The sequence below is a fragment of the Neomonachus schauinslandi genome, chromosome 13, assembly GCF_002201575.2.
Source record: "Neomonachus schauinslandi chromosome 13, ASM220157v2, whole genome shotgun sequence".
Classification (NCBI taxonomy): Eukaryota; Metazoa; Chordata; class Mammalia; order Carnivora; family Phocidae; genus Neomonachus; species Neomonachus schauinslandi.
In genome coordinates this window covers 74,912,995-74,937,947 of record NC_058415.1, presented here as the reverse complement: position 1 = coordinate 74,937,947, position 24,953 = coordinate 74,912,995, and the positions used below count along the sequence as shown (strand labels likewise).

Genomic DNA, 24,953 nt, shown 5'->3' with positions numbered 1-24,953 from the left:
TTCACAACAATTTTCTGAGAACCCCTATATCACATTTTAATGATGACGTGACTCTGATTTAAGATGGTAGATAATATTTTACCCAAGAAAGAGAAAGTTGAACAGTGACTCAAACCCAAGACAGTGTGTCTACATTCCAGTGCCTTGGACCGTGCTATAAAGGGCTCAAAAAGCCCTTTCTGTTGGAGAGTTCCAAGTAGAAAAATATTTCTCCTCTTGTGCTGAAATTTGGCTTCTTGTAACCAACCCTCCTCCGCACCCCCAACATAAACACGCATCAGCCCTTGTTCTGTCCTTTGAGGACACAAGGGACTAGCCAGCTCCCGCTTCCCTAGGATTTATACGTGGTCATCCTGTCCCTCTCAACCCTGGCTTTTTCAGCTACAGGATAATCACACAGTCCACACTCATTCCTCCTACAAGATAGTTTCCAGACCTTCTATTGCCTGATCACTTCTTATAAAGATAAGAATCTGCTTGTGCTTTTTAAGGAGTCTCTATAGAATAAGTCGTTAATTCTGAAATTTTAAAAGCCCTACTGTCAGAACATGACCCTTCATGTTTAACCTAAATTATCATAAACTACAATCCAAAATAATTATCCTTAGGTCTATCCTCAAGGGAGACATTAACCAGCCAGTTGTCTGCATGAGAATACTTTACATTTTTAAAGGTTATTATTTGCTCCCTTTTTCCTCTCTGGCATTTCCAGTTCTAGAAAACTTATCTTCATAAGGTTTACCTCCCCCCCCATCAGTAATTTCTACAGTGCCTCTTTCATCTAGATCCAGGTTGCTACAGAGTTTAAGACAGGATTCAATGCGGAGGTCAAGCTCAAGCTTAAGCAAAAGGAAGCTATTGGCCTGGGCTCATGGCTACGTTTTGTTGTTAGGAGTGCAACAAAATAGCAGCTACTTTTTAATGTGTGCCTACTATGGGCCTGTCACTGTGCTGGGTGCTTTCTGTAATGATTTCTAATCCATGATTCCCTTTGGAAAGACTTCGACTCACATTTTACAAATAAGGTCACGGTTAGAGAAGATAAGTCACTTGTCAAAGTCACAGAGCCGGTGAGTGGCATTGAACCCAGGTATGTCTAATTCTGAAGCCTGGGCACTTTCCTCCACACAGAAGATGTAATGGGTCTTTTCCAAAGTACAAAAAATAGCCACCTGCCCTCAGACCACCATGAGCCAATGGGAAATACACAACCCTCAAGAATCACATGTCCTTCCACCAAACAATGCAGCATTTGGCTGTGCCAGTGTAAGTCTCTTACATAGGGCAATGCAAAATCCTCACTCAACCCATACTCTGGTCATTACTACCCTAGACTCATTGCCTCAGCATCTCAACCAGTAGCTCTAATGGCCTTTTAGATGGAAATTTAAGTCATTTAGCAACACACAAAAAAGTGTTGGATAAAAGTCCAAAAGCATTTCAAGCTTGGCCTATGGCCCTTGCTCATAAAAAAAAAAAGAAAGAAAAGAAAAAGCTAAGAATTGATGGAAAGAGGGTGGAAGGAAGGACTTTGTGGAAGGCAAAGAGAGTTAAAGTGATTGCAATAGAGTGTGCAATTAATGAATATTTGTCCAGTAAACAAATAAGATGGGCTATGCTGGTTTAAAAGAAAAGAACTTACCAAGTTTCTCTTCTTCATAATCATTTTTATTCAATGCGCTGGCCTACATTGCAGATTCACACATTCTTATTTAGGAAACTAATTTGAATAAAAAAGCATACTCAAAAGAAGTGTTTGTTTCCTTTTTTTGTTGTTGCTGTTGTTTTGGGGTTTTGTTTGTTTTTGCCTAACCAGGGAGTAGACGCCCTATGTAGCTGTTACATGGATAGTTGGTAAAATATCAAGTATGAATATAATTAGGATGTGATGGGGATGTGTGGATAGAAAGTTCTTGATTAAATACATAGCCAGTGCTTTCTAGGTCCCCAGACCCGTGCTCAGTCCTACAGAAATGTTTCTCAGTTCAGTGTTCCCTGCCATAATCCCTCTCCAGATTTCGCAGACTTTCTGTTCTCATGCAGGAGGCAATCACGTGGGATCATGTTGATGCATTTGATCGTTGGGCTAAAATCTTTCTGGAAAAAAAAAAAGTTAGAGAACCTCTATAGGATAAGTATTCCAAATACTGAATCTAATTGACATACGTAGCTAACTCTGAAGGAGAAAGTATAAGAATAGCATGGGCATAGGAAAACGCCAATTTGCAAAGTGACTGATTAAAAACCAAATACCTCTCAACTATTTTCTTGAACTATATTCTGGTGTATTTTCTAACTAAAGAGTGGTATGAATGACTTCATTCCCTGTATATATCATTCCCACATGCATCCAGAGCATATTAGGTCAATATTATAATCATCTAAGGTTTAGCCATGTCTTCTTATCTACTCAAAAATTTCTCAACCACCTTCGACAACAGCCCTTGCCTCTGTTGCCTTGATTGTCCATACTGATAAATAGTCATAAGAGAGATGACTAAGACAATTTAGCCAAGTAAGAACTGCCTCACAATAGCATAATCTCCTCCATATACTGTTGGTATCTAATCCTTTCACTCTTTAAGGCTCAGCTTGAATTCTGTCCTTTCCAACTACCACTCTTTGACAATTCTTTTCATTTTTTTTCAAATTCCATACCACAAAATCAGTAATTTGCATTCCTTCCTGCTTTGTTCCTTAAGTATTGAATGTGTGATTCCATTTTATTTATAATTCTATTGTTAAGGCCTCTGAGGGTAGGCACTTAGTCTTATGTTTATTTCTATCTCCACAGAACTCTGATTATTGTGGAAAACTCAGTGTATTAGTCTGTTCAGGCTATTATAGAAACATATCACAGACTGTTATTTTAGCTTAAACAACAAAAACTTATTTTCTTACATGTTCTACAGGATAGAATTCCACCACCCAAGGTGCTGGAAAATTCAGTTCTTGTGAGGCCTCTCTTCTTAGCTTGCAGATGGCTGCCTTCTCACTGTGTCCTCACATGACCTCTCCTCTGTGCAGGAGCAGAGGGAGAGGGAGAGGGAGAGTTCTCTCTCATGGTGCTCCTCTTCTTCTAAGGACACTAGCACAAAGAGATTCGGGACCCACTCTTATGACCTCATTTAAACTTAATTACCTCTCTAAAGGCCCTATCACCAAATACAGTCCCATGGGAGGTTAGGGCTTCAATATATGAATTTGGGGGGGAAGAGAGGACAGGATTTAGTCCATAACACTCAGTGAGAATAGTGTAAGTACTTGTAGATTGGAGAAGACCTCAGAGGCTCATGGACATTCTCCTGCCCTCGATCATAGTTTGGACAACTGGTTTAGAAACGTTCTGTCAGATTCTCCAAAAAACTTGACTTTTTAAGGTTTTAGAAATAAGGAGAAGAGAAACCGGGACTCAAAGAGGTAGAGTATTGTTCCAATGGCCACACAACAATTAAGAAGCTGGGCTGGAATTAAAGCTCGCCGTGCCTTCTAGCACATTCATCATTTGAACCTCTGTCTCCCAGAGTGGAGAGAAACCAGCAGATGCTGCTAAATATGGACTGGAGGACCAATAATAAGAGGCAGGAGTTACTGAACACATCTACTGCGACTATGGCCTCATAGCATTACAATGACTCACTCAGTGGGCTTGAGTAAATATTGAAGGGATTCGTAAATCTATGAAAGATTTCTACTTATGTTTTTACTTATATCATTATTTTAACCCCAACATTAGCCATTCACTATACAGAAAGAGAAATAGGACAAAGAAGGGTTACATGACTTACCCAAAGGCACAGAGTTAGAGCTGAGATCCAAATCCAGGTCTGGTCTATACTATTCCAAAGTTTTGCCCTTTTCTGTATTCCCTGCCATCTCCCTGTATTTCCGGAAGTTGAAAAGTGAGTGAAATCATTCCTTCAAGATGGCAATATTCTTTTAGAGACTAGTTGGTATCAACACTACAGTGAATACTGAAGGAGTATCAGAAGAGCTTCAAACGCAGGAGATAGAACATCAAAATTCAGTTGGAATGATGATACTCAATAGAGTCGATTAACAGTGGATACTAACAAGCTTGCTTTCCCTCCTTTCCTTGCAGAAGAGAATTCCTTCGGGAAGATCAGGAACACACTGATCTGGATTCTCCTCTGTGCTTTCACACCCTCACTTCTGCCTGAGACTGAGACACCCTAGGAGTGAGTGCACAGAAACGCCCCAGCCAAACCCACCTCCGCCATGGGGGCCGTGACCTGGCTGTTGGCAGGCATCCTCCTAGCCTCGCTCACCCTCACTACCGAAGGTGGGGTCCTCAAGAAAGTCATCCGGCACAAGCGACAGAGCGGGGTCAATGTCACTCTGCCGGAGGACCAGCAGCCGGTGGTGTTTAACCACGTCTACAACATCAAGCTGCCCGTCGGGTCCCAGTGCTCCGTGGATCTGGAATCAGCCAGTGGGGAGAAGGACCTGGCCCCGCCATCAGAGCCCAGCGAGAGCTTCCAGGAGCGCACGGGCGACGGGGAAAACCAGATCATCTTCACACACCGCATCAACATCCCTCGCCGGGCCTGCGGTTGCGCCGCGGCTCCTGACGTCAAGGAGCTTCTGAGCAGACTGGAGGATCTGGAGAATCTGGTGTCTTCCCTGCGGGAGCAGTGCACCACAGGAGCTGGCTGTTGTCTCCAGCCTGCGGAAGGTACGCCCAGCCCCTCACTGTCCAGATGCGAGAAATGATGAGCACGGCCAGATCCGCCACTTTGTTCCCAAAACAGGTTCCCCGGGGAGCTGGCCTCACAAAGTGTTCACTGAGAAGAGATTTTATGGTCAGATAAATGTGCAGAATGTAAACCATCTCTGTTCTGCTCTTGGAGAGTCTTGGTGACAAATGTTTCTCAGAGGAGTTTCTAGACCTCTGAGAAGCCTTGCTTGGAAAAACCTTGTTTCACCTTAATGACCAGTTTCTAACATTTATTTGACTGTGAGATCTACACATTCTCTACCCCAAAACCTATGAACCATATCATGAAATTCCTGACCCAAGATCACTCTCTGAAAGGTGCTAATATGGCCTCATCACATCACTGTCCAGGCTGGAAAACTAAGGCCCAGAAGAAGGGTGGGATTCCTCACGGTCCTGCCACAAGTGATCGAGTGAGGACTTGAACCACAGTATCTCACACCCTGGTGTTCTCACAAAGACACAGCGCTGCCTGTGGTAATACAAAGTCGGGGAACTGGGAAAAACGTTTCAGTTTATGGCAGCAACAACCATCATCACAATATACATTGAGCCCTCTTTCATGCATCAGGCACTGTAATTCATTACCTGATTGAACCCTTCCAACAACCCTTTGAGATAAGGTTTAATACTCCCATTCTACAGATCTAACTGCTGAGACTCAAAGAAGTTAACCAATTGGCACAAAAAGACACCAAGAGTAATAAGAGAAAGGATCTCTGAGTGGGCTTGTGGTCTCCAGAGCTCACGCTCCCCCCACACCCCCCCACCCCCACCCCCACCCCGTGATAACCTGTATCCTGTGCATCTTTTTCTCAGGGATTTTGCCACTTTAGAATTGTCTTCATCTTCACTGCCTAGACTTGACAGGGCTATAGGAGTTTTGGCAGCTTCAAATCAGAGCTGAACATCTTTATTTCTGCCACCCTGACAAAATGACCAGAAAGCACTTTGATAAGTTATTTCAAGAGTAGACCTAATCATTGTAGGTGGAGAGGACTATAGGACATGCTCTAGGTGTCCAAGGGGGGAGAAAATGTTTTCTTTAGGCACAAATTACTTTATCTTCCATTTCCATCAACTTCCTGGCAAAATGCAGATGGGAGTTACACAATAGAATTAATGCTAAAGAATGGGTTGAAATAGTTGTTTAATGCAGTGCTGTCCAGGAGAAATATAACGTGAGCCAGATATGTATTCTTAACTTTTCCAATAGTCACATTAAAGAAATGAAAAAGGAACAGGTGAAAATAGTTTTAATCAATTATTTTATTTAACTTAGTGTAACCAAATTATCCACTTTTCACCATGGGATCAACACAAAACTTATTAATGGATATTTTATATTCCTTTCTTTAAACTAAGTCTTTGAAATCCCATATGTATTTGACATTTATAGCAAATCTCAATTCAGACTAACCACAATCCAATTGTTTAGTAGCCACATGTGTCTAGTGGCTACCATACATGAAAACGTATGATTCTCACCTTTCAAACTATTTGTTTTAATTGCCTTCTTCCCTGCTGTTAGGAAGGAGATAAAACATAGTAATACAACTGTATTTGGGTACAGAGAAAACGGAGTGAGCTTTGTTTCTTCTCCTTGGCTCCATGGAGACTACACCAGTCACTCCTGCAAGCTGAGCCAACACACGATGTAGACTTCAAAGAGATGGAGTCATGTCAGCCCTGACCATGTCTTCCTCAGATTCACCCATCCCTGCAGCCTTCAGGATGGGGAGGGAAAAAGCTAGACGCACATGAGTGTTGTGGGGGTGAAGCCACATTATAAGCTGTACCGACAGAATTAGAAAGCCATTCCTATGCTGCCTCATTTCAATAATGGAAAATCAGAAAGTTCGGTCACGTAAACCCACATACCGACTTGAGTCAACCCAAAAAACTGCAAGAGAAGATCACAATGAGAACAACAGTAGGTCTGTAATGTCCTCACTTAACCCTGATACACCCCAGGGAAGCAGGCGATTGGTCCCACCTGACCAATGAAGAAACAGATCTCCAAAGCATCTAACTCCCTTTCCAAATGCAGCACAGCTACTGAGCCAGAATCAGAATTGAGTTCAGTTCAACAAATATTTCTTGTGTGAAACAATTACTCTCTTATGTGCCTGACCTTGGCGAGGTACAAGAGAAACTATGTAGCCCAGCATAATACATTCCACACGGCAATGATTTGTAATCACGGGGGTCATGGGAATACTTGAAAATTCGATAAAAACTATGGATCCTCTCCCAGGAGGGGTTGGGGGGTGGGTGGAAAACACACACACACACACACACACACAGAGCTACACATGTAAGTACACGCTCTTTACATTTGAGAGGACAGGTTAAGAATTCGCACCTACTCTAATGGGATGTCAGTTGCCTCTGATTTCATACATGAAGCCACTAGTTTTCAAGCCAGATGGGAGCTGAGGGTGCCACCATCTTGCGGCTGCATTGGAATCTGGGTCAGGCAGGTGGTAACAGAGAAAGCAGCCGCTTAGGCTCAGGGGTCAGCCTCTGCGCTCTCTTTGCAGGCCGCCTGGACACCAGGCCCTTCTGCAGCGGCCACGGGAACTTCAGCGCCGAAGGATGCGGCTGTGTGTGCGAACCCGGCTGGAAAGGCCCCAACTGCTCAGAGCCCGAATGTCCTGGCAACTGTCATCTGCGAGGCCAGTGCCTGGACGGGCAGTGTGTCTGCGATGAGGGCTTCACGGGGGAGGACTGCGGCCAGCTGGCCTGCCCCGGCGACTGCAACGACCAGGGCAAGTGCATGAGCGGGGTATGCGTGTGTTTCGAAGGCTACACGGGGGCCGACTGCAGCCAGGAGGTGTGCCCGGTGGCGTGCAGCGAGGAGCACGGCAGGTGCGTGGACGGCCGCTGCGTGTGCCAGGACGGCTTCGCGGGCGACGACTGCGCCGAGCCACTGTGCCTCAACAACTGCCACGGCCGCGGGCGCTGCGTGGAGAACGAGTGTGTGTGCGACGCCGGCTTCACGGGCGAGGACTGCGGCGAGCTCATCTGCCCCAACGACTGCTTCGACCGCGGCCGCTGCGTCAACGGCACCTGCTACTGCGAGCAGGGCTTCACGGGCGAGGACTGCGGCGAGCTCAGCTGCCCGAACGCCTGCTCGGGCCACGGCCGCTGCCAGCAGGGCCAGTGCGTGTGCGAGGCGGCCTTCGCCGGTCCCGACTGCAGCGAGAAGAGGTGTCCCGCCGACTGCCACCAGCACGGCCGCTGCACGGACGGGCGATGTGAGTGCGACGCCGGCTTCGCGGGAACCGACTGCGGCGAGCTCCAGTGTCCCAGCGGCTGCAGCGGCCACGGCCGCTGCGTCAACGGGCAGTGCGTGTGCGACGAGGGCCGCACCGGGGAGGACTGCGGCCAGCTGCGGTGCCCCAACGATTGTCACAGCCGCGGCCGCTGCGTCCAGGGCAAGTGCGCGTGCGAGCCGGGCTTCCAGGGCTACGACTGCAGTGACATGAGCTGCCCCAGCGACTGCCACCAGCACGGCCGCTGCGTGAACGGCATGTGCGTCTGTGACGACGGCTACACCGGGGAGGACTGCCGGGACCTGCGCTGCCCCGGGGACTGCAGCAGCCGCGGCCGCTGCGCGGACGGCCGGTGCGAGTGTGAGCACGGCTTCACCGGCCCCGACTGCGCGGAACTCGCGTGCCCCGGCGACTGCCATGGCCAAGGCCAATGTGTGAACGGGCAGTGCGTGTGCCACGAGGGCTTCATGGGCGCCGCGTGCAAGGAGCGGAGGTGTCCCGGCGACTGTCACGGCCGGGGCCGCTGCGAGGATGGGCAGTGCGTCTGCCGGGAGGGCTTCACGGGCCCTGACTGCAGGCGGCGCTCCTGCCCCAACGACTGCAGCGGCTGGGGCCTGTGCGTGGAGGGCCGCTGCATCTGCAGCGAGGGCCACGCCGGGGACGACTGCTCCGACGGTGAGTCCACTGACCATTGGTTCAGGAGCGGGCCCTGGTGCGGGTTGGAGAGCTAGGTGTCCTGTTACCCCTGCCCACGTGCGCCGTGCACACACACACCTTAGCAGGGGCCCTTGGTTATTCACCTGTCACAGGGCTACCTGTTGAAGGCTCGGAGGCTCAGGGGGGTCATAGAACTGTCCCAGGAACACTTAGCTCGTACATTCTAGAGCTGTTATTGAGTCTACCCATCTGGTTACCGAGTGTAACACCCAGTAACACCCGTGGTGAGGTAGATGAAATGAAGACAGCCTTTTTGCTAAATATGAGCCCTCTCATCTCCTCCCCACTGACAAGGTACCAAAAATAACCTAAATCTCTCTATTTGGAGGGAAGCAAAAATTCAGCTCAATTGAATGGACAGTGAGATTACCTAAAACAAACTGTTTTACATGCACACTCAGAGAGTAAATGCTAATTAATCGCTTACGAGGTGGACTCATCTCTTAACTCATTATTCGTAACTGCCTTCGACCCCGAGGATTATGAGCTCCTTCAAGGAGCGCTAATCTGACAGCACAAGGCACGGTATACAGTAAGTGTTCAATAAACATGGATTGAGTGAAAATACAACAAAGAACGATAATGCTCATGTTCACTGAGGGTCTTCTTTGTACTCCTCTCATCCATCCAGACTTAATACCTGTTGTAATAGAGAATTTCTGCCCCGATTGAAGGTATCATTGATATGAATAAATAAATGTGTTTAATGGGCCCAAGGCAGGGAAGCCTGGTTGGAAAGAACACCAGGCTGGCAGGGAGGAGGTGTGGGTCCCAAATTTGATGAGATAAGCAAAGTTGGGCCAGTCCCTCTGCCCCTCTCACATCTAGAAAATGAAAGAATGGGACCAAATGAGCCCCAGATACCTTTCCAGCACTAACGATGTATGACCTCAAGTTCAGAGCAGGGAGCCAAGTTCAGGCTGCCTGTGCCCATGCAAATGGCCTGAATCTGAACTAAGGTCCAGGGAGTAGAGAAGTCGGAGGGATCAGGTCACAAAGAAGCCTGACAGCCACACTGCAGACTCAGCACTTTAGCCTGAAGGTCACCAAAAGTTTTCAAGTTGGATCATAGCAGAAGGTCCTTGACGAGTTTTTCATTTTAGGAAATGGAAGCTGGATTTTAGGGCTCTGTGACTGGTAATGGAGGGGACAAGTGAGGGGAAGCAGCCTAGAGAGAGAATTTATAGAGGACCTTACTGACACCACCTGACCCAAGCTGTCCTTTCATCCTCCTGCCAGTGTCCCCTCCCAAAGACCTCATCGTGACAGAAGTGACGGAAGAGACCGTAAACCTGGCCTGGGACAACGAGATGCGGGTCACGGAGTACCTGGTCATGTACACACCCACCCACGAGGACGGCCTGGAAATGCAGTTCCGCGTGCCTGGGGACCAGACGTCCACCACCATCCGGGAGCTGGAGCCTGGTGTGGAGTACTTTATCCGCGTCTTTGCCATCCTGGAAAACCAGAAGAGCATTCCCGTCAGTGCCAGGGTGGCCACGTGTGAGTGCCCAGAACCCATCCCCACCCCCGCAGCCTCTACTGCCCTTGGCTTGCCCGGTGCATGACCTGCCCCCACGGGTCACTGCCTCACCTTTGCCCCCATAGCTGCATAGCTGTCCTTTCATCGTTGCACCAATTAAGACCCCGGGATCCAGTTAAGCCCACTGAATTTTTTTAAAAGAAACCCGTCATCTAGTAATTCATTTAACCCACCGTAACTCTGAGATAGGGACAATTATTAACCCATTTTACAGATGAGAAAACTGAGACTAAATGGTCAGCAGCTCCTCCCAAATCAGACTCAATAAGTTGTGGAGATGAGATTTTAACCCTGGAAGTCTGGTTGTAGGTTTATGCTCTTACCCATTTTATTCTACTATTTCCTTTCTATGGAGCTCATTGTCCACATATTAAAAAAAAAAAAGTAGAAACATTAGGGTTCAAGTTATTCCTTTAAGAATCCAACAACAGTGGGGCGCCTGGGTGGCGCAGATGGTTAAGCGTCTGCCTTCGGCTCAGGTCATGAACCTGGCGTCCTGGGATCGAGTCCCGCATCGGGCTCCCTGCTCCTTGGGAGCCTGCTTCTCCCTCTGCCTCTCTCTCTCTCTCTGTCTCTCATGAATAAATAAATAAAATCTTTAAAAAAAAAAAAAAAAAGAATCCAACAACAGTATAATTCCCTTCATACCTAAAAAGCAAGTTGTGGCTAGAAATTGGTCCTTATTTTTGCTTAGCAAATATAACATTGGCTGCCACGTATTTTTTTTTTTAAGATTTTATTTATTTATTTGACAGAGACATAGCACAGATAGGCAGAGCGGCAGGCAGAGGGAGAGGGAGAAGCAGGCTCTCCGCGGACCAGGGAGCCAGATGCAGGGCCCAATTCCAGGACCCTGGGATCATGACCTGAGCCGAAGGCAGCCGCTTAACCGACTGAGCCACCCAGGTGCCCCTGGCTGCCACGTATTGAAATGCGCAATGCGCCAGGAACTGTGCCCAGCGGTCGACATGCAACGTATCACTCAGTCCTCAAAACATTCCCAGGAACAGGCGTACTTACCTCTTCCTCCCGAGTGAAGAAGCTGAGGCTTGGGGCACTTTGTGCAACTTGCCCATGCACACAAAACTTGTAATGTGGAGCTTGGATTTGAGCCCAAGGTCCATCTGATTCCAAACCCTGGGTTCATATGGCTTCACCAGATGAAATCGCCAGGATTTAATCGTATGGTGGGTCCTAATGCTAATTGTCACACTGCCTCGCAGTAAACAGCATCCCACAAGTAGTCGGAAATAGAATCCAGCTCTGATGGGGGTGGGGCACCCACTGGTGGGGTTTAGGGGAATCACCGCTGTGTCCACCGCCCCCCCCAACATGCAGCCATCCTTTCCTCTGCTCTTCCTGACAGACTTGCCCGCACCTGAAGGCCTAAAGTTCAAGTCTATCAAGGAGACATCTGTGGAAGTGGAGTGGGATCCTCTGGACATCGCTTTTGAAACGTGGGAGATCATCTTCCGGAATATGGTAAGGAGCACAGAGGAGCGGGCATATTTGACCTCAAGGATCTAAATGACAGTCCGAGGGCTCTACAGACTTTTATATCAACTTTATTTCCTTAGCTTCTGGTGGGGAACAGGGCTGTGGTTAGTTAGCCCCGACATGTTTGCATATATATTCTAAGTGATTTTAATAAGTCCGTAAGCATAGCCCTTAGGGCTGTGAGCTCATATAGATGCTGAGCCATCCCCTTGTTCCTCATAGTCTGGCAAATCTCTACTCAGAAGAGAACAAATGAGCTCTGTCTCCAGATGCCTCCAGGCATATCTGAGATGGAGTATCCCTTCTATCTGGGCCTTAGAGCTTATAAGAGGCAGGGAATTAGGTTCCGAGCCCAGGCACGGTCACTAACTAGCTGGGTGCCAATGGGGCAGGCACCCAACCTCTCTGATGCTCGCTTCTTGGTCTATCAAAGGAAGGATTGAATCTGTGGCTCTAGACTGCTTTGGCTCTCACATTCTGGCCCTTGACTTGAGTGTCGAAGGAGTGAATAGAGAGGTTGAAAGAGGGAGAAGCCAACTCAAGAAATGTCCTTATCCTCTGTGCGTCCTCAGCACCTGCCATGCTGATCTGCCGCCAAGGGAGAGCTTAGTGAAGGAGTGGATGCAGAAGGAGCGAGCCACAGAGAAGAAGAGGCTGGAACCTCCTTTAGGTCTTACCAAGGTGCTCCTATCTTTCAGAATAAAGAAGATGAGGGAGAGATCACCAAAAGCCTGAGGAGGCCAGAGACCACATACCGGCAGACTGGCCTTGCTCCTGGGCAAGAATATGAGATCTCGCTGCACATTGTGAAAAACAATACCCGCGGCCCGGGCCTGAAGAGGGTGACCACCACCCGTGAGTATCACCTTCAATAGCACGGACCCTCTGATAAAGCTGAGTGTACCCCATAGCACCTCTGCTTGAAGATATTTCCTCTTCTATCGCTTCTGCATCAACTAGATTTTGCTACATAAAAAACAAGCCCCAAACTTAGTGGCTTAAAACTATAGTTCTGCACATTGATGATTTGGGGTTGGGCTCAGCTGGGCAATTCTGTTTTTGAGTGGGCTCGCTGATGCATCTGTGTGGGCTGGGGGCTGGCTGGCCTCAGGTGGCCTCAGTATGCTAACCTGGGCCTGATCACACGGCAGGTGAACACTGTATCACTCTGTCAAAGCACATCTCAAGGCCAGTCCAGATTTAAGGAGTGGGGAAACAGATCCAGCCTTTGATGAAAGGAGCCTCAAAGTAACATCTCAAAGGGGCACAGATACAGGAAGATCAATAAGAGAGACCATTATAAATAACCTACCACATCATCTAATCTGATACACCAGTCTTGTGAAAGAGGTTGGGAAAATACTATTGTTATTACTTTTCCAAGAGTAAAAACTGAGGCTTAGGGAAGTGAAATCAGTTTAACAAACATCACGTGGTGAACACTTGGGCCTTCACAGGGCCACAATTATCAGCGAGGATCCAGTTTTATAACTTTCACCCCCTTTACCACTAGCATTGACGAGGAACTGGTCTCTGTAGAATGTTCATCCTGTATCTCCAATAGGAACATAAATTAAATGTCATTCAATAATAAAGATGTCAGAACTCCTCGGGGGTAGAATAGAATTTGGCACTACTGGATCCTTTGGTGAGGGGGACAAAGAAAATCTGGATTTGGAGTTGTTCTACCAAGAAGCAAAATTTTAAACATCAATAAATAAATAAATAAAATTATTTTGCATTGCCATTTGGGAAAACCTTTTTATCTTCTTCAAGATAGCATCTGTGCCAACTGTTTAAGGAATTGATTCTTTTTGGCAGGAGATTGTTGGAAAAGTTAAATCTGTTGACTAATGACAAGAAAGAACATCTTGCATTTAAATATTTGCACATTTTGCCTAGCTCAGAGCCAACTCCTAGATTGTCTCCCCTATAGGCAAGTGTTTTCCATCATTCTGACACCATCCCTCTGTGGTAGGTAGAGAGCAGGTATCGACAGGAAAAAATCATTAGATCACCAGAAAGGCATAGAAAAGATCCAGCAAATGCTTACCTGCTATAGAGAAGGCACACCAAAACTACAAAATAAAATTTATCTACCCCTTGCTTTTTAATCTAATTCTGGGGATTAGCTGCTTTATTCTTCTTGCAGGACAAACATCCCAACACCTAAAGTTCCCTAATCACATAAATATCAGCACTGAGAGGCAGACATTTACGTGTTCATTTTGCTGATAGCCGAACTTTATCCAGGTTTAAAGGACCTTAAAGTTTGGGTGAGAAGGCATTTTTGGCTCCTTCCCACTGGTATCTGTCTCTATCAGGCTGTATTACCAACCATTTCTGGCACCTGGATGCTTTTGAGAGGCGTTCACATTTACTGGAGCAGGAGTATGGGCTTTGGACCCAAACAGACCTGAGTGTGAATTCCAGCTTCACTGCTCACCATCACCTTGTGAAGTTCTACTTCTCTAAGCCTATGACCTACTATCAGGAACATGGGTTTATAGTGTCCTTGCCGGGTTGTCATGAGAGTTAAGACATGCATGACAGAGCACTGTGCTTGGCATGTTAGGAAGCCACGGCAGCACTTGCCTCCTCTATTCAAGGGTCCCAAATCTGGGGAGGGGGAAGAATCAGTGAGCTTGACTCAATCCCAACTTCTTAGGAAAGAGCTGCTAAGGACAGTAGCAGGTGTGGTTTGGGTGCTTGCTGGCACCTGTAAGAACACGGGACAGGCAGCTGCACTGTTGAACTCTAGCTTTGTTTTCATTGTGAATTCTATGCGTTCATTGTCCGTCAGCTGAGACTGATGGGTTAACACTTAGAATTCAAAGAAAAGACTCTGCAGGTTTCTCATAGTCAGATAGGACTTATTCCTCCTTCCCGTTCTGTATATAACACTGAAGTTCCTTTCATTTGATATTGTCTCCTCAACCAAAGCTGAAAACACAAACTTAGCTATTTTTAAATTGAAGAAATAAACATTGGCTAAATGCCTTAATATCTTAATTTTAGGCACTTGCCAAATTCTTGGTCTGTTTTAATGTTTGCATTAAAATTGTTTTTATAATTAGAAAAAAAGAATTCAGACATAAATGACAAAGTCTGACGCTCTGCTGGAGATTAAAAGGGGTCAAAGACCCACTCTAAATAAATGAATTGAGACCTTATCTAAGTTGAATAACACAAACTGTAGAGAAATATGTTACAGAACAGTGAAGAAAGTGCAAGGATTCTCTTATTTTTAATTGTGCTAAGACCACTTAGAATGAATTCTATCTATTCTTTCAATGAGTATGATTACCTACAGGCACTGTGTTGTCCAACACATCTCTAGAACTTACTCATCTTACATAAACTGAAACTTTATACTTGTTGGGGAGGGTGTATTGTGTTCACCTGATTATAACAAGGGTCAAAGAGGACTCTCATTAGGAAGTGATATGTAAGTGGGGTTTTGAGGGATGAATAGGAGATTTTTTTTAGAGGGGGAGGGGCAATCTTGGGAAGAAGACACAAAGGAAGAGCTAGTGCAGGGGCCAAGAGGTGAGAAATAGCATGCCATGCTTCCTGTCACAAAACAACAACACAACACACACGCACAACACGACAACACAAGGGGCGTGGGTGGGGCAGGAGGAGGACTGAGATGAAGGCACAAAGATGGCAAGGCTTGGGACAAGCTATGACTTTCTTCCTGAATTCTTGCCTCACAAGTAACTCTCTATACCTGGCCAAGCCAGGGGTGGCCTCACTTTTGGGCTCCATAATTCTGATGGAAAAGTTATCCATCCAGGGAGTTTTGCCTAATAAAAAGCCAGAGAGCCTAAACCAATATTTTTTATTTTTTATTTTTTTATTTAAATTCAGTTAGCCAACTTATAGTACCTCATTAGTTTCAGATATAAATCAATGTTTTTTTAAATGAAAAAGGCCCTAAGCATGTTTCTTCAACTCATGAGAACTGTAGTGATAATAATAACAGGGCAATGACCATTTATCATGTAACTGCCACGCTCCAGGCTCTGCGCTAGGTGCTTTGCAAGCATTCTCCTTTCATGTTCGAAGAAACAACAAACCCTGCAAGGTAGTTGTCATCATCCCTATCTAGAGCTTGTCAGATGGGAAATGGAGACACAGAGAGACAAAAGAATGTCAGATGGTTAGTAGGCACTGAACTATCCACACCTGGAACTGGATGGCTGTAAGCCCCTGTCTGCTCAGCCCCTGGCCCCGGCCCCAATCTCTGAAACTACTCTGCCGTCTGCCCGTCACAGGCTTGGACGCCCCGAGCCAGATCGAGGTGAAAGATGTCACGGACACCACGGCCCTGATCACTTGGTTCAAGCCCCTGGCCGAGATTGATGGCATTGAGCTTTCCTATGGAATCAAAGACGTGCCCGGCGACCGCACCACCATCGATCTCACACACGATGAGAACCAGTACTCCATTGGGAACCTGAAGCCAGACACCGAGTATGAGGTGTCCCTCATCTCCCGCAGGGGTGACATGTCCAGCAACCCAGCCAAGGAGACCTTCACAACAGGTAATGGGCCTTCCCCTGTGAACAGCCAGGAAAGATTGGCTCCCACTCCGTGCTGCCTGGTATCTTCCAGGCTCCTTTGACAGTAGGAAAGTAGAAAGGGAAATTTCATTCCTTTCAGTGTTTATTTAAAAATATTGTAGCAATTGATTAACTTTTTAAAGAAAACTATATCCAAATAAGCTTCTAAAAAAAAAAACAAAAACATAAGGTGCTGGTCTGATAATCTCAGACAAAAGAAGTTCTGATTAAAATAAGATTCAAATAAATATTTTCATGATAAAATACAGTTTATGGAAAGCATGGATGACAAAGATGCCCATAACCTCTTAGCCTGTGGCATTCTTTTTTTTTTTTTTTTTAAGATTTTATTTGAGAGAGAGTGCAAGCGAGGGTAGGGGCAGAGAGAGAGGGAGAGAGAGAACCCTCAAGCTGACTCCCTGCTGAGCTCAGAGCCCAACATGGGGCTCCATCCCAGGACCCTGAGCTCATGACCTGAACTGAAAACAGATGCTTAACTGACTGAGCCACCCAGGCGCCCCTGTGGCATTCTCTTAAAAGTCCCAAAGTGTCCATCAATCTTTGAGTCAATGAATATTTTTTCAGAGCACATTATGAAGCACCGTATGAATTATTAGAAATACAGTGATGGGCACAACAGACCAGTTCTTACACTCACAGACCTTATTTGTAAGTTTCTGTATAGTTTTTTTAAGCATAAAATCTGAGGAGCGTGTGAATGACTAAAATAGCACACATATTAATAATGGGGAAAGGAAAAAAAATGAAATAAAATAAAATAAGACAAAATAATGGGGAAAGGTGCCCGATATGCAGTATTTATTTAGATCTGTGCATCAGGTATTGAGATGGGTTGGGGGGAGATGTCATTTTTCTCCAATGGCAGGTGCCTTTCGTGTCTCAACTTAGAATTGTCTGATTCCCAGGCTCCTAGCGCCTGGTGTTTTCGATGCAAATGTCCCATCCTCTTCCAAACAGGCCTGGATGCCCCTAGGAATCTCCGTCGCATCTCCCAGACAGACAACAGCATTACCCTGGAATGGAAGAATGGCAAGGCGGCCGTTGACAGTTACAGAATTAAGTATGCACCCATCTCCGGAGGTGCCCATGCTGAGGTCGAAGTCCCAAGGAGCCAGCAAGCCACCACCAAAACCACGCTCACAGGTAAGCTCTGCATCCCAGACCCAGCCCGCCCGCGGGGGGGGGGTGTCGCCATTTTGCAGCCGTCCACGTAGAGAAAAAGTGCAGTTCCCAGCAATTCTCACTTGGACTTCAGCAAGGCAGTCTGTACAACATACCAGACACTGAGAAATCATAGCCTCCAGCGACAGGCAGCTCAGGGCTATTTTGATGATCCTCTGAACGTCTTCCCAGTTTGGGGCTAAATATCCACCTGCACATTTTCCCTTAGGTCTGAGGCCAGGAACTGAATATGGGATCGGAGTGTCTGCTGTGAAGGCAGACAAGGAGAGCGATCCAGCCACCATCAACGCGGCCACAGGTGAGATACCCCTGGATCCCCACCACCGCTGGGTTGGCGCTGACAGAGTGCTGGGGCCCAGGAGGCAGAAAACCTATTTTGAAAGAAACAGTAGATGCACAGAGAAGAAAGGGGCCTCTAGGATCATCTAGCCCAGATGTCTAATTCAAAAGTAACATAAGCACGCCACATCTAAATGATCCTTAAGGGGAATGAGATTTTTTTTTAAGAGAAATTGGAACCAGATTTTATAAGAAATCTGCAAACTTAAGTTGGTAATCAGTTCCATTTCATACATATATATATATATATATATATATGTATGTATGTATGTATAAACCTTGGACTAATCAAAACACATCTGGGAGGTTTTCTTTTAGAAAACACCTGACTTTTATAGTGTAGTTTTGTCCTACAGAGGATAAGTAGCAGAAACATAGTTTCAGACAGACTTTGCTCTTACCCATGAAGCTCCAGTCTCTGGATGAGAGTGATGAGGAGCCGTATGATTTGAAGCCATTGATTCTTTCCTCAAGTTTCCCCCCATCCCTGGAAAATGTGTTAAAGAAAAGAAAACTCTTCCCTCTATTTCTCCACCAATCTCTTCCTTACTTTCCCCAGGCACCATGAAGAAAAGGGGTCTGGTGTGCAAAGAGGATGTAGATCATGCCTCATGGGTCCTCATTATGCAGGACCCAATGCTGAGCACTTGCACACACACACTTTTTTTTTTTAAGATTTTATTTATTTATTTGACAGAGAGAGAGAGAGAGAGATCACAAGTAGGCAGAGCGGCAGGCAGAGGGAGGAGGAGAAGCAGACTCCCAACGAGCAGGAAGCCTAACGCCGGCATGATCCCAGGACCCTGAGATCATGACCTGAGCCAAAGGCAGATGCTTAACCGACGGAGCCACCCAGGTGCCCCCCACACACCCTTTTTTATCTTTTTATTTTGAGGTAATTGTCAATTCACATGCTGTTGTGAGAAATAATACAGAGAGATCCCCCTAAACCCTTTGCCCAGGTTCCTCCAATGGTTAATAACTGTGTAACCATTGAACAATATCACAACCAGGAAACTGACATTGATACAATCTATCAACTTTATGCACATTTCACCAGTGATACATGCAACTCATTTTTGTATGTGTGTGTATTTAGTCCTACGCCGTTTTTTCCCAAGCAGCTTTTTTCACCCACTGGTACAGTTAAGACAAAGAATAGTTCCATCACTAAGGTCGCTTTTGTCCCCTTTTTTTTTGTAGCCACAGGCACTTCCCTCCCTCCCCCTCTCCCTAACCCTGGGCAATCCCTAATCTTCATCTCTGTAATGTTGTTATTTCAAGAATGCTGTATATAAGGAATCATACAGAGAAGGCAGCCTGCAGAGATAGGATTTTTCACTCAGTATAATTCTCTTGAGGTCTACTCAGATTGTTTCTGTGTCAACAGTCGGTTCTTTTTAGATGCTTTTAATTGGGTAGCATTTCATGGTATGGATATATACCACTATATTCTTTTTAATCTTCCAAAACTCCAATGCGGCACTGTCCCACGGCATCTTAGAGAGGTGAAAACAGACCCAGACGGGAAAGTCACCTGCAGTCACACAGCCCCTGTAGGGCAGAGCTGGAATGCTAGCCCAGAGCTGCCTATCAGCCCCAAAAGCAGCCCTGCCTCCCAGCCCGAGGCCCGTTCATCTCTCTGCTTTCCTCCCAGACATGGACGCACCCAAGGACCTGCGGGTTTCTGAAACCACGGAGACCAACCTGACCCTGCTCTGGAGGAGGCCTTCGGCCAAGTTTGACCATTACCGCCTCAACTACAGCCTGCCCTCGGGCCAGCCAGTGGAAGTGAAGCTTCCGAGAGACACCACCTCCTATGTCTTGAGAGGCCTGGAACCCGGGACAGAATACAGCATCCTCCTCACCGTGGAGAAGGGAAGGCACAAGAGCAAACCCGCACGAGTAAAGGCATCCACAGGTGAGGTCAGCCTCTGAGCTCCCTCCAGACTCTCTGTTGATTCTGAGGTTTGCAGACCCGTAAGTCAGTCTGTCTCCATAAGGGAAAACCAGGTGGGAATACGCACAACTTTCTGGGCATAGCACTTTGAAGGAGCTACTTACTTCTTTTTTCCTCTGTCAGCTGATTCAGCAAAGTCTTTTTGTTGGGAAATCACTGGCGTTTTTAAAATATTTCTTCCTAGGAGAACTTAAAGCATCAGGGTTTGCATTTGTCTTTGGTTCTTTTTTTTAATTAATTTTGTGCATTTTACAGGGTCTTTTAAATGGTTTATTTTTTGTCCTCCCTCTTTAGCCTAACAATTAATTTACTTTCCACTTTTTTTTTTCCAAGATTACCAAGATGTTGGTAATAATTCTTTGGTTATTTCCTACTAAATGTTTTTTAAGTTTATTTATCATTATTATTATTATTATTTTAGTAATCTCTACACCTAATATGGGCTTGAACTCACGACCTTAAGATCAAGAGTCACGTGTCCCACCAACTGAGCCAGCCAGGCACCCATCCCACTAAATGTTTTTATTCCAGGTCTTTTGCTTCCCTCTAAGGTTACCTGAAAAGTTGCATATGATCCTTTGAGCCTTGCACAGCGCCCTCCTCATTTTCTCTTTTCTCCTAGACTTTAAGAGGCGAACGTGGTTTTTCCATGACAGCTAAATCCTGATCTCCGGTGTTCCTTCTAGCCCAAATATCCTGTTCCTCATACCTGCTGCCACAGTTCCTCAGTGGCTAAGTTGAAAAAATAATTTAAAAAAAAAATCCATTCTTCCGATATGAAAAATATGTGCATAAAATTGTGGCCCCAAACTATTCAAGAGGTATCAGTGAAAAATGTTACTTCTTCAGGGCTTGACAAGTAATAGTCTTTAGTCTCAATTTAATTAGTCTTTATTGAGAACCCACTGACTACATAGTGTGCTGGTATTTAAGGGGAAAGTGGGTCACGTACTTAGCATTGTTATTTTCACTCATGTGCTCCTGCTCACTGTCCGTGGGGAAGACTAGATATCAGAATGTTAGATGGAATGCCATCAAGGAAAGGGGGTGATTGGGAGAATCAAGGGCAGCCAGAGAAAGTGTCATGGCAGAGATGTTAGTCCAACTCCATCTCGATAAGCAGAAAAGGGGTCGTGGTGTTGGGCAAATCTGGAGATACCTTGAAGACTCTGTCATTTATGAGTACCTTCCCCTGCAAATAACAGAGAACTCAAAAAACAGTCACTTCAACAAAATGGAAGTTGGTTTCTTGTCATAAGGTAAATCTGAGGGTAGGTGGTTCAGGGCTGGCGTAGCAGTTTCAAGTTATTAGGGACTTGGGCTCCTTCTCTTTTTCTGTTCCACCATTCTTAGTCCTTGGCTCCATTCCCAAAGTCACTTCCTTGTCACAATATGGCTGCCACAGTACAGCCTTCACATCTGTGTTCTAGGCAGCCTGAAGGAGGAAGAACCAAAACTAAGAAGGAGTACCTCCTAGATGAGTCTTTCTGGAAACCTCACCACTGAATTCTACTCATATTTCATGGGCCACTCCACACTATAAGCAAGTCTAGGAAAGGTAGTCTACTGGCTCAGCTTGTTGCTGCCCACATAAAATTGTGGTTGTTTATAAGAGAGAGAGAAGGGATATTTGGTAGACAAAGAGCAGCCTCTTCAGAGAGTCTGAAGTGAGCTCAGGTGGTCAGTGTGATTGCCTCTGTGCCTGTACTGCTTCCCACCCAGCTATGAGGTGAGCATCAAGGGTGCTCTGGAGGGACAGTTCAATCCTAGATAAGGGAGGGGCAAAACAGAATCCAAAAGAAATAAATCTATGGTAGAGATTTGAATGTTTCCGCCTTATAAACATGAGTTTATCATAAGGTGTCAAGGAACAGCAAATGAATCTGCAAACACGAGAGAAGACATTTCTTTCTCTTCTTTCTTTCTACTTCCTCTCCTCCTCCTCTTCCTTCTCTCTCTCTCTCTCCACGTTTCCCTGAGTTTGACATATGCTATATCAAGGAGTTTCCTATTTCTACTCATTTTACCCTCTGGCTGTAGCTAGGTTATCTCCTATCTCCAGTGGGGAAGCCCCAGGCCTCAGCAGCCCAGGAAGACGAAAGCTTTCAAGTGAACCACAGGCTGGAATTACTTTGTCTCTGACTAAGAGCCCAGTTTTGGCGTCCCAAAGACTCAGTGGTTTCATTTCCCCAGCCACACATCCTTAATACGGTTTCCAAATAAATCATGTTGTCTATTTAAAGACGTCCTTCATTTTAGGAAAAATATGCGGACTCCCTTTAATTGGCTCTTCCCCCATAGTCTCCAGAATATTTTACCCTAGGGCTTTCTCCATAGGACAATTTTATTTCATTAGAAGTGAGGTGGACATCTCTTTCTGTCTCTCGAATTCTATCTTTTCAAGTCTTCTACCTTACTTAACCAGTAATGTTTACAGCTGAGCTCCGTGCGCTAAGTGCTGTGGACACTAGATCAGTCAGGACAGATCTGTGCTGCCAGGGAACTTGCTGATACGCAGACTGACAGACAACAACACTACACTCCGCTTGCTAGAGCTGTGTGTACAGAGGGTGCAGCAGGAGCACAGGATGATTTCTGAGCATCAGGAAAGGCTTAAAATGGGCGGAAGCTTTTGCACAAACACATAAAGGCAAACAGGACTGTGTTGTGGATTATGGAAATAAGTACACGTATAGGCACTTGGCCTTGTACATATGGAAAGAAAAAAGAAACAGATCACATGGGAGCTCTTGGGCAAGTGTACCATGTGGTTTTGAGTCCTGAGATGTCAAACCAAAGGGCCTGAGGTTTGAGATGTTCAAACCTCAGAAGAAGGGGACTCCCCGTTCTGCATCACTAGATTCTTTTTTTTTTTTTAAAGATTTATTTATTTGAGAGAGAGAGTATGAGCAGGAGGGGTAGAGGGAGACAGAGAGGGAGAGAGAATCTCAAGCAGACTCCATGCTGAGCACAGAGCCTGAAGCGGGGCTGGATCCCACAATCTTGAGATCATGACCTGAGCTAAAACCAAGAGTTGGACGCTCAGTCGACAGTGCCACCCGGGTGGCCCCATCACTAGATTCTTAGTGGCAGAAGTCTGCACAGTGCTGCTCATTATCCGTGGGTCTTATGGAGAATATGTGGAATTGGCTGCCCCCAAAGCATTTTTTCCCCAGGGAATTCCAGAGCTCTAGCCATGGAATTGAGCCAACGGGTAAACTTTTTCCCTGATGCAGAATCAAATTAAGAGTATGCGTAAGCCAGCTGCCCATCACACCTGAAATAAAATCCAAAGACCCTACCACAGCCTACATGGCCCTATAGAATCTGACCCTTCCAATCTCTCTGACCTCACTCCCACCATTCGTCCCCTTGTTCATTTCACCCAGGTCACTCTGGCCTTCCTGCTATTCCTTGAGTATGCCAAGCCTGCTCCTACCTCAGGGCATTTGCACATGCTATTCCTGCTATCTAAATACCACTTCTCTCCCAGTTATTCATTGGCATCTCCCTCATTTTATCCTGCTCAAGTGATTTCTCAGTAGACTTCTCTGGCCACCAGTCTGAAATGGTGTTTCCATCCCGATTTACCCCTTTATGCTGCTGTAGAGTTCCTCATGACACTTATCTGGCCTGATATTATTCAGTAGTTGGTTTATTTACCTATGACCTGCCTCCTACTACTGATCAGAATATAAAGACTCTGTCTCCTTTATTCAGTGCTGCATCATCCCCAGTGCCTTAGACACAGCCAAGCACAAGATATGTGCTTCATGAGGATTTGGGAACCCCAGCTACTCCAGAGTGGTATTGTTTCCATTGAATCTCATGGTATGGTCTTTTCCTTCTACTTCTGCATTAACAGCCCAAATTCTCTCTGTTTAGGATTAAGGGAAGGGAAGTTACTCTGTTGTCTTAAGTTAAGCTTACTCTAGATAGAAAAGGAAGGAAGGAAAGGAGGGAAGGAGAAAGGAAAGGGGGGATAAAGAGAGGGAGGGAGGGAGGGAGAAGGAAAGCGAGAGAAAGGTAGAACCCCATTAAAGTTGAGGAAAATTAGTGTGTGCCAGGCATCTCCCCTATGCCCCACCCCCTGCATTTATATTTTGATAAACTCAATGAAACCCTGCTTAAAGTGGAGGCCATGAATTTGCTGTGAGCGGTAGGGACATAAAGCAGAGAGAATATGTAAAACACAAGGCCAATAAAGCATCTTTCCATACCAGCGTAAGACTCAACAGTGATACCCCAGTAATTCTCATGAGTTTGGGAAGCAGAAAGGTGTAATTTTGCTTATAGTCACAGCTGCAAGTAATAGGGAACATTCTGCTGTGATGCCATTTTGATTTATTCATGGAGCAAACCGAATTTATTCAAATATTTAACCATCCAACAAATATTTATTACTTAACTGCTGTGGGTCAGGCAATGCTGGTGTCTGTATAGAACAGGAAGGCACACAATGATGCACACTGCAATGAGAAAGAGAGAACCAAAACCAAAATTATAAGAATATAACTAGTCTGTTTTAGAGGGAAGTTTGGGAAGCTATGAGAGCAGAAACAAGGACCCATTCCAGACCTGAGCAAAGGGAAAGAAGGATATCAGAGAAGGCTTTTTGGAAGGCATGACACTTGGCTGAGTCCTCAAAGAGGAAAAGAAGAAAGGAAGTACAGAGCGGGTAATGACATTTCCAGCAGGAGGAACAGCATGTGAGATGCTCCCAGGCATGAGCAACTTCCTATTAGTGAAACACAAGCTGTCCAGTCCTGCTCTGTGATGGAGTGGGAGAACAGCAAGGTATGGGGTTGGAGACATCACCAGAGGGCAGTGAATATCGTGCTAAGGGGCTTGTTGGACTCCATTCTTGACAGTGATAAAGAGTCACTGAAAAGTTTTAAGGCAGGCAAGGCTTTTAATTTTAATTATCTTGACTTTACAAGATGAGATCAAAGCTATTAAATCTACCCTGTAGGGTCCTCAGGCTTGAATTTGGCCATCCACCTGCTGTCGGAGAATCACTCTCTTCCATCAGTGAACACTGAAAGTGAATTCCTAATCAGCTAGCATTTGGTAATTACCATCTACAAGATGGTGGAAGATTTAAAGTTGG

The 24,953-nt window shown here is 45.8% G+C and overlaps 1 protein-coding gene across 1 annotated transcript in view; it reads left to right on the top strand.

Annotated features, from left to right (window-relative positions):
• Nucleotides 1-4,239: 4,239 nt before the first annotated feature.
• The window catches only part of TNC (tenascin C), a 63,952-nt gene continuing 43,238 nt past the window's right edge, over nt 4,240-24,953 (top strand). The window contains exons 1-9 of the mRNA XM_021691170.2: nt 4,240-4,696; nt 7,282-8,691; nt 9,973-10,236; nt 11,643-11,758; nt 12,472-12,628; nt 16,054-16,323; nt 17,320-17,505; nt 17,753-17,842; nt 19,541-19,804. Coding sequence (XP_021546845.1) covers nt 4,240-4,696; nt 7,282-8,691; nt 9,973-10,236; nt 11,643-11,758; nt 12,472-12,628; nt 16,054-16,323; nt 17,320-17,505; nt 17,753-17,842; nt 19,541-19,804 — 3,214 coding nt within the window. The remainder of the gene's footprint in view (nt 4,697-7,281; nt 8,692-9,972; nt 10,237-11,642; nt 11,759-12,471; nt 12,629-16,053; nt 16,324-17,319; nt 17,506-17,752; nt 17,843-19,540; nt 19,805-24,953) is intronic.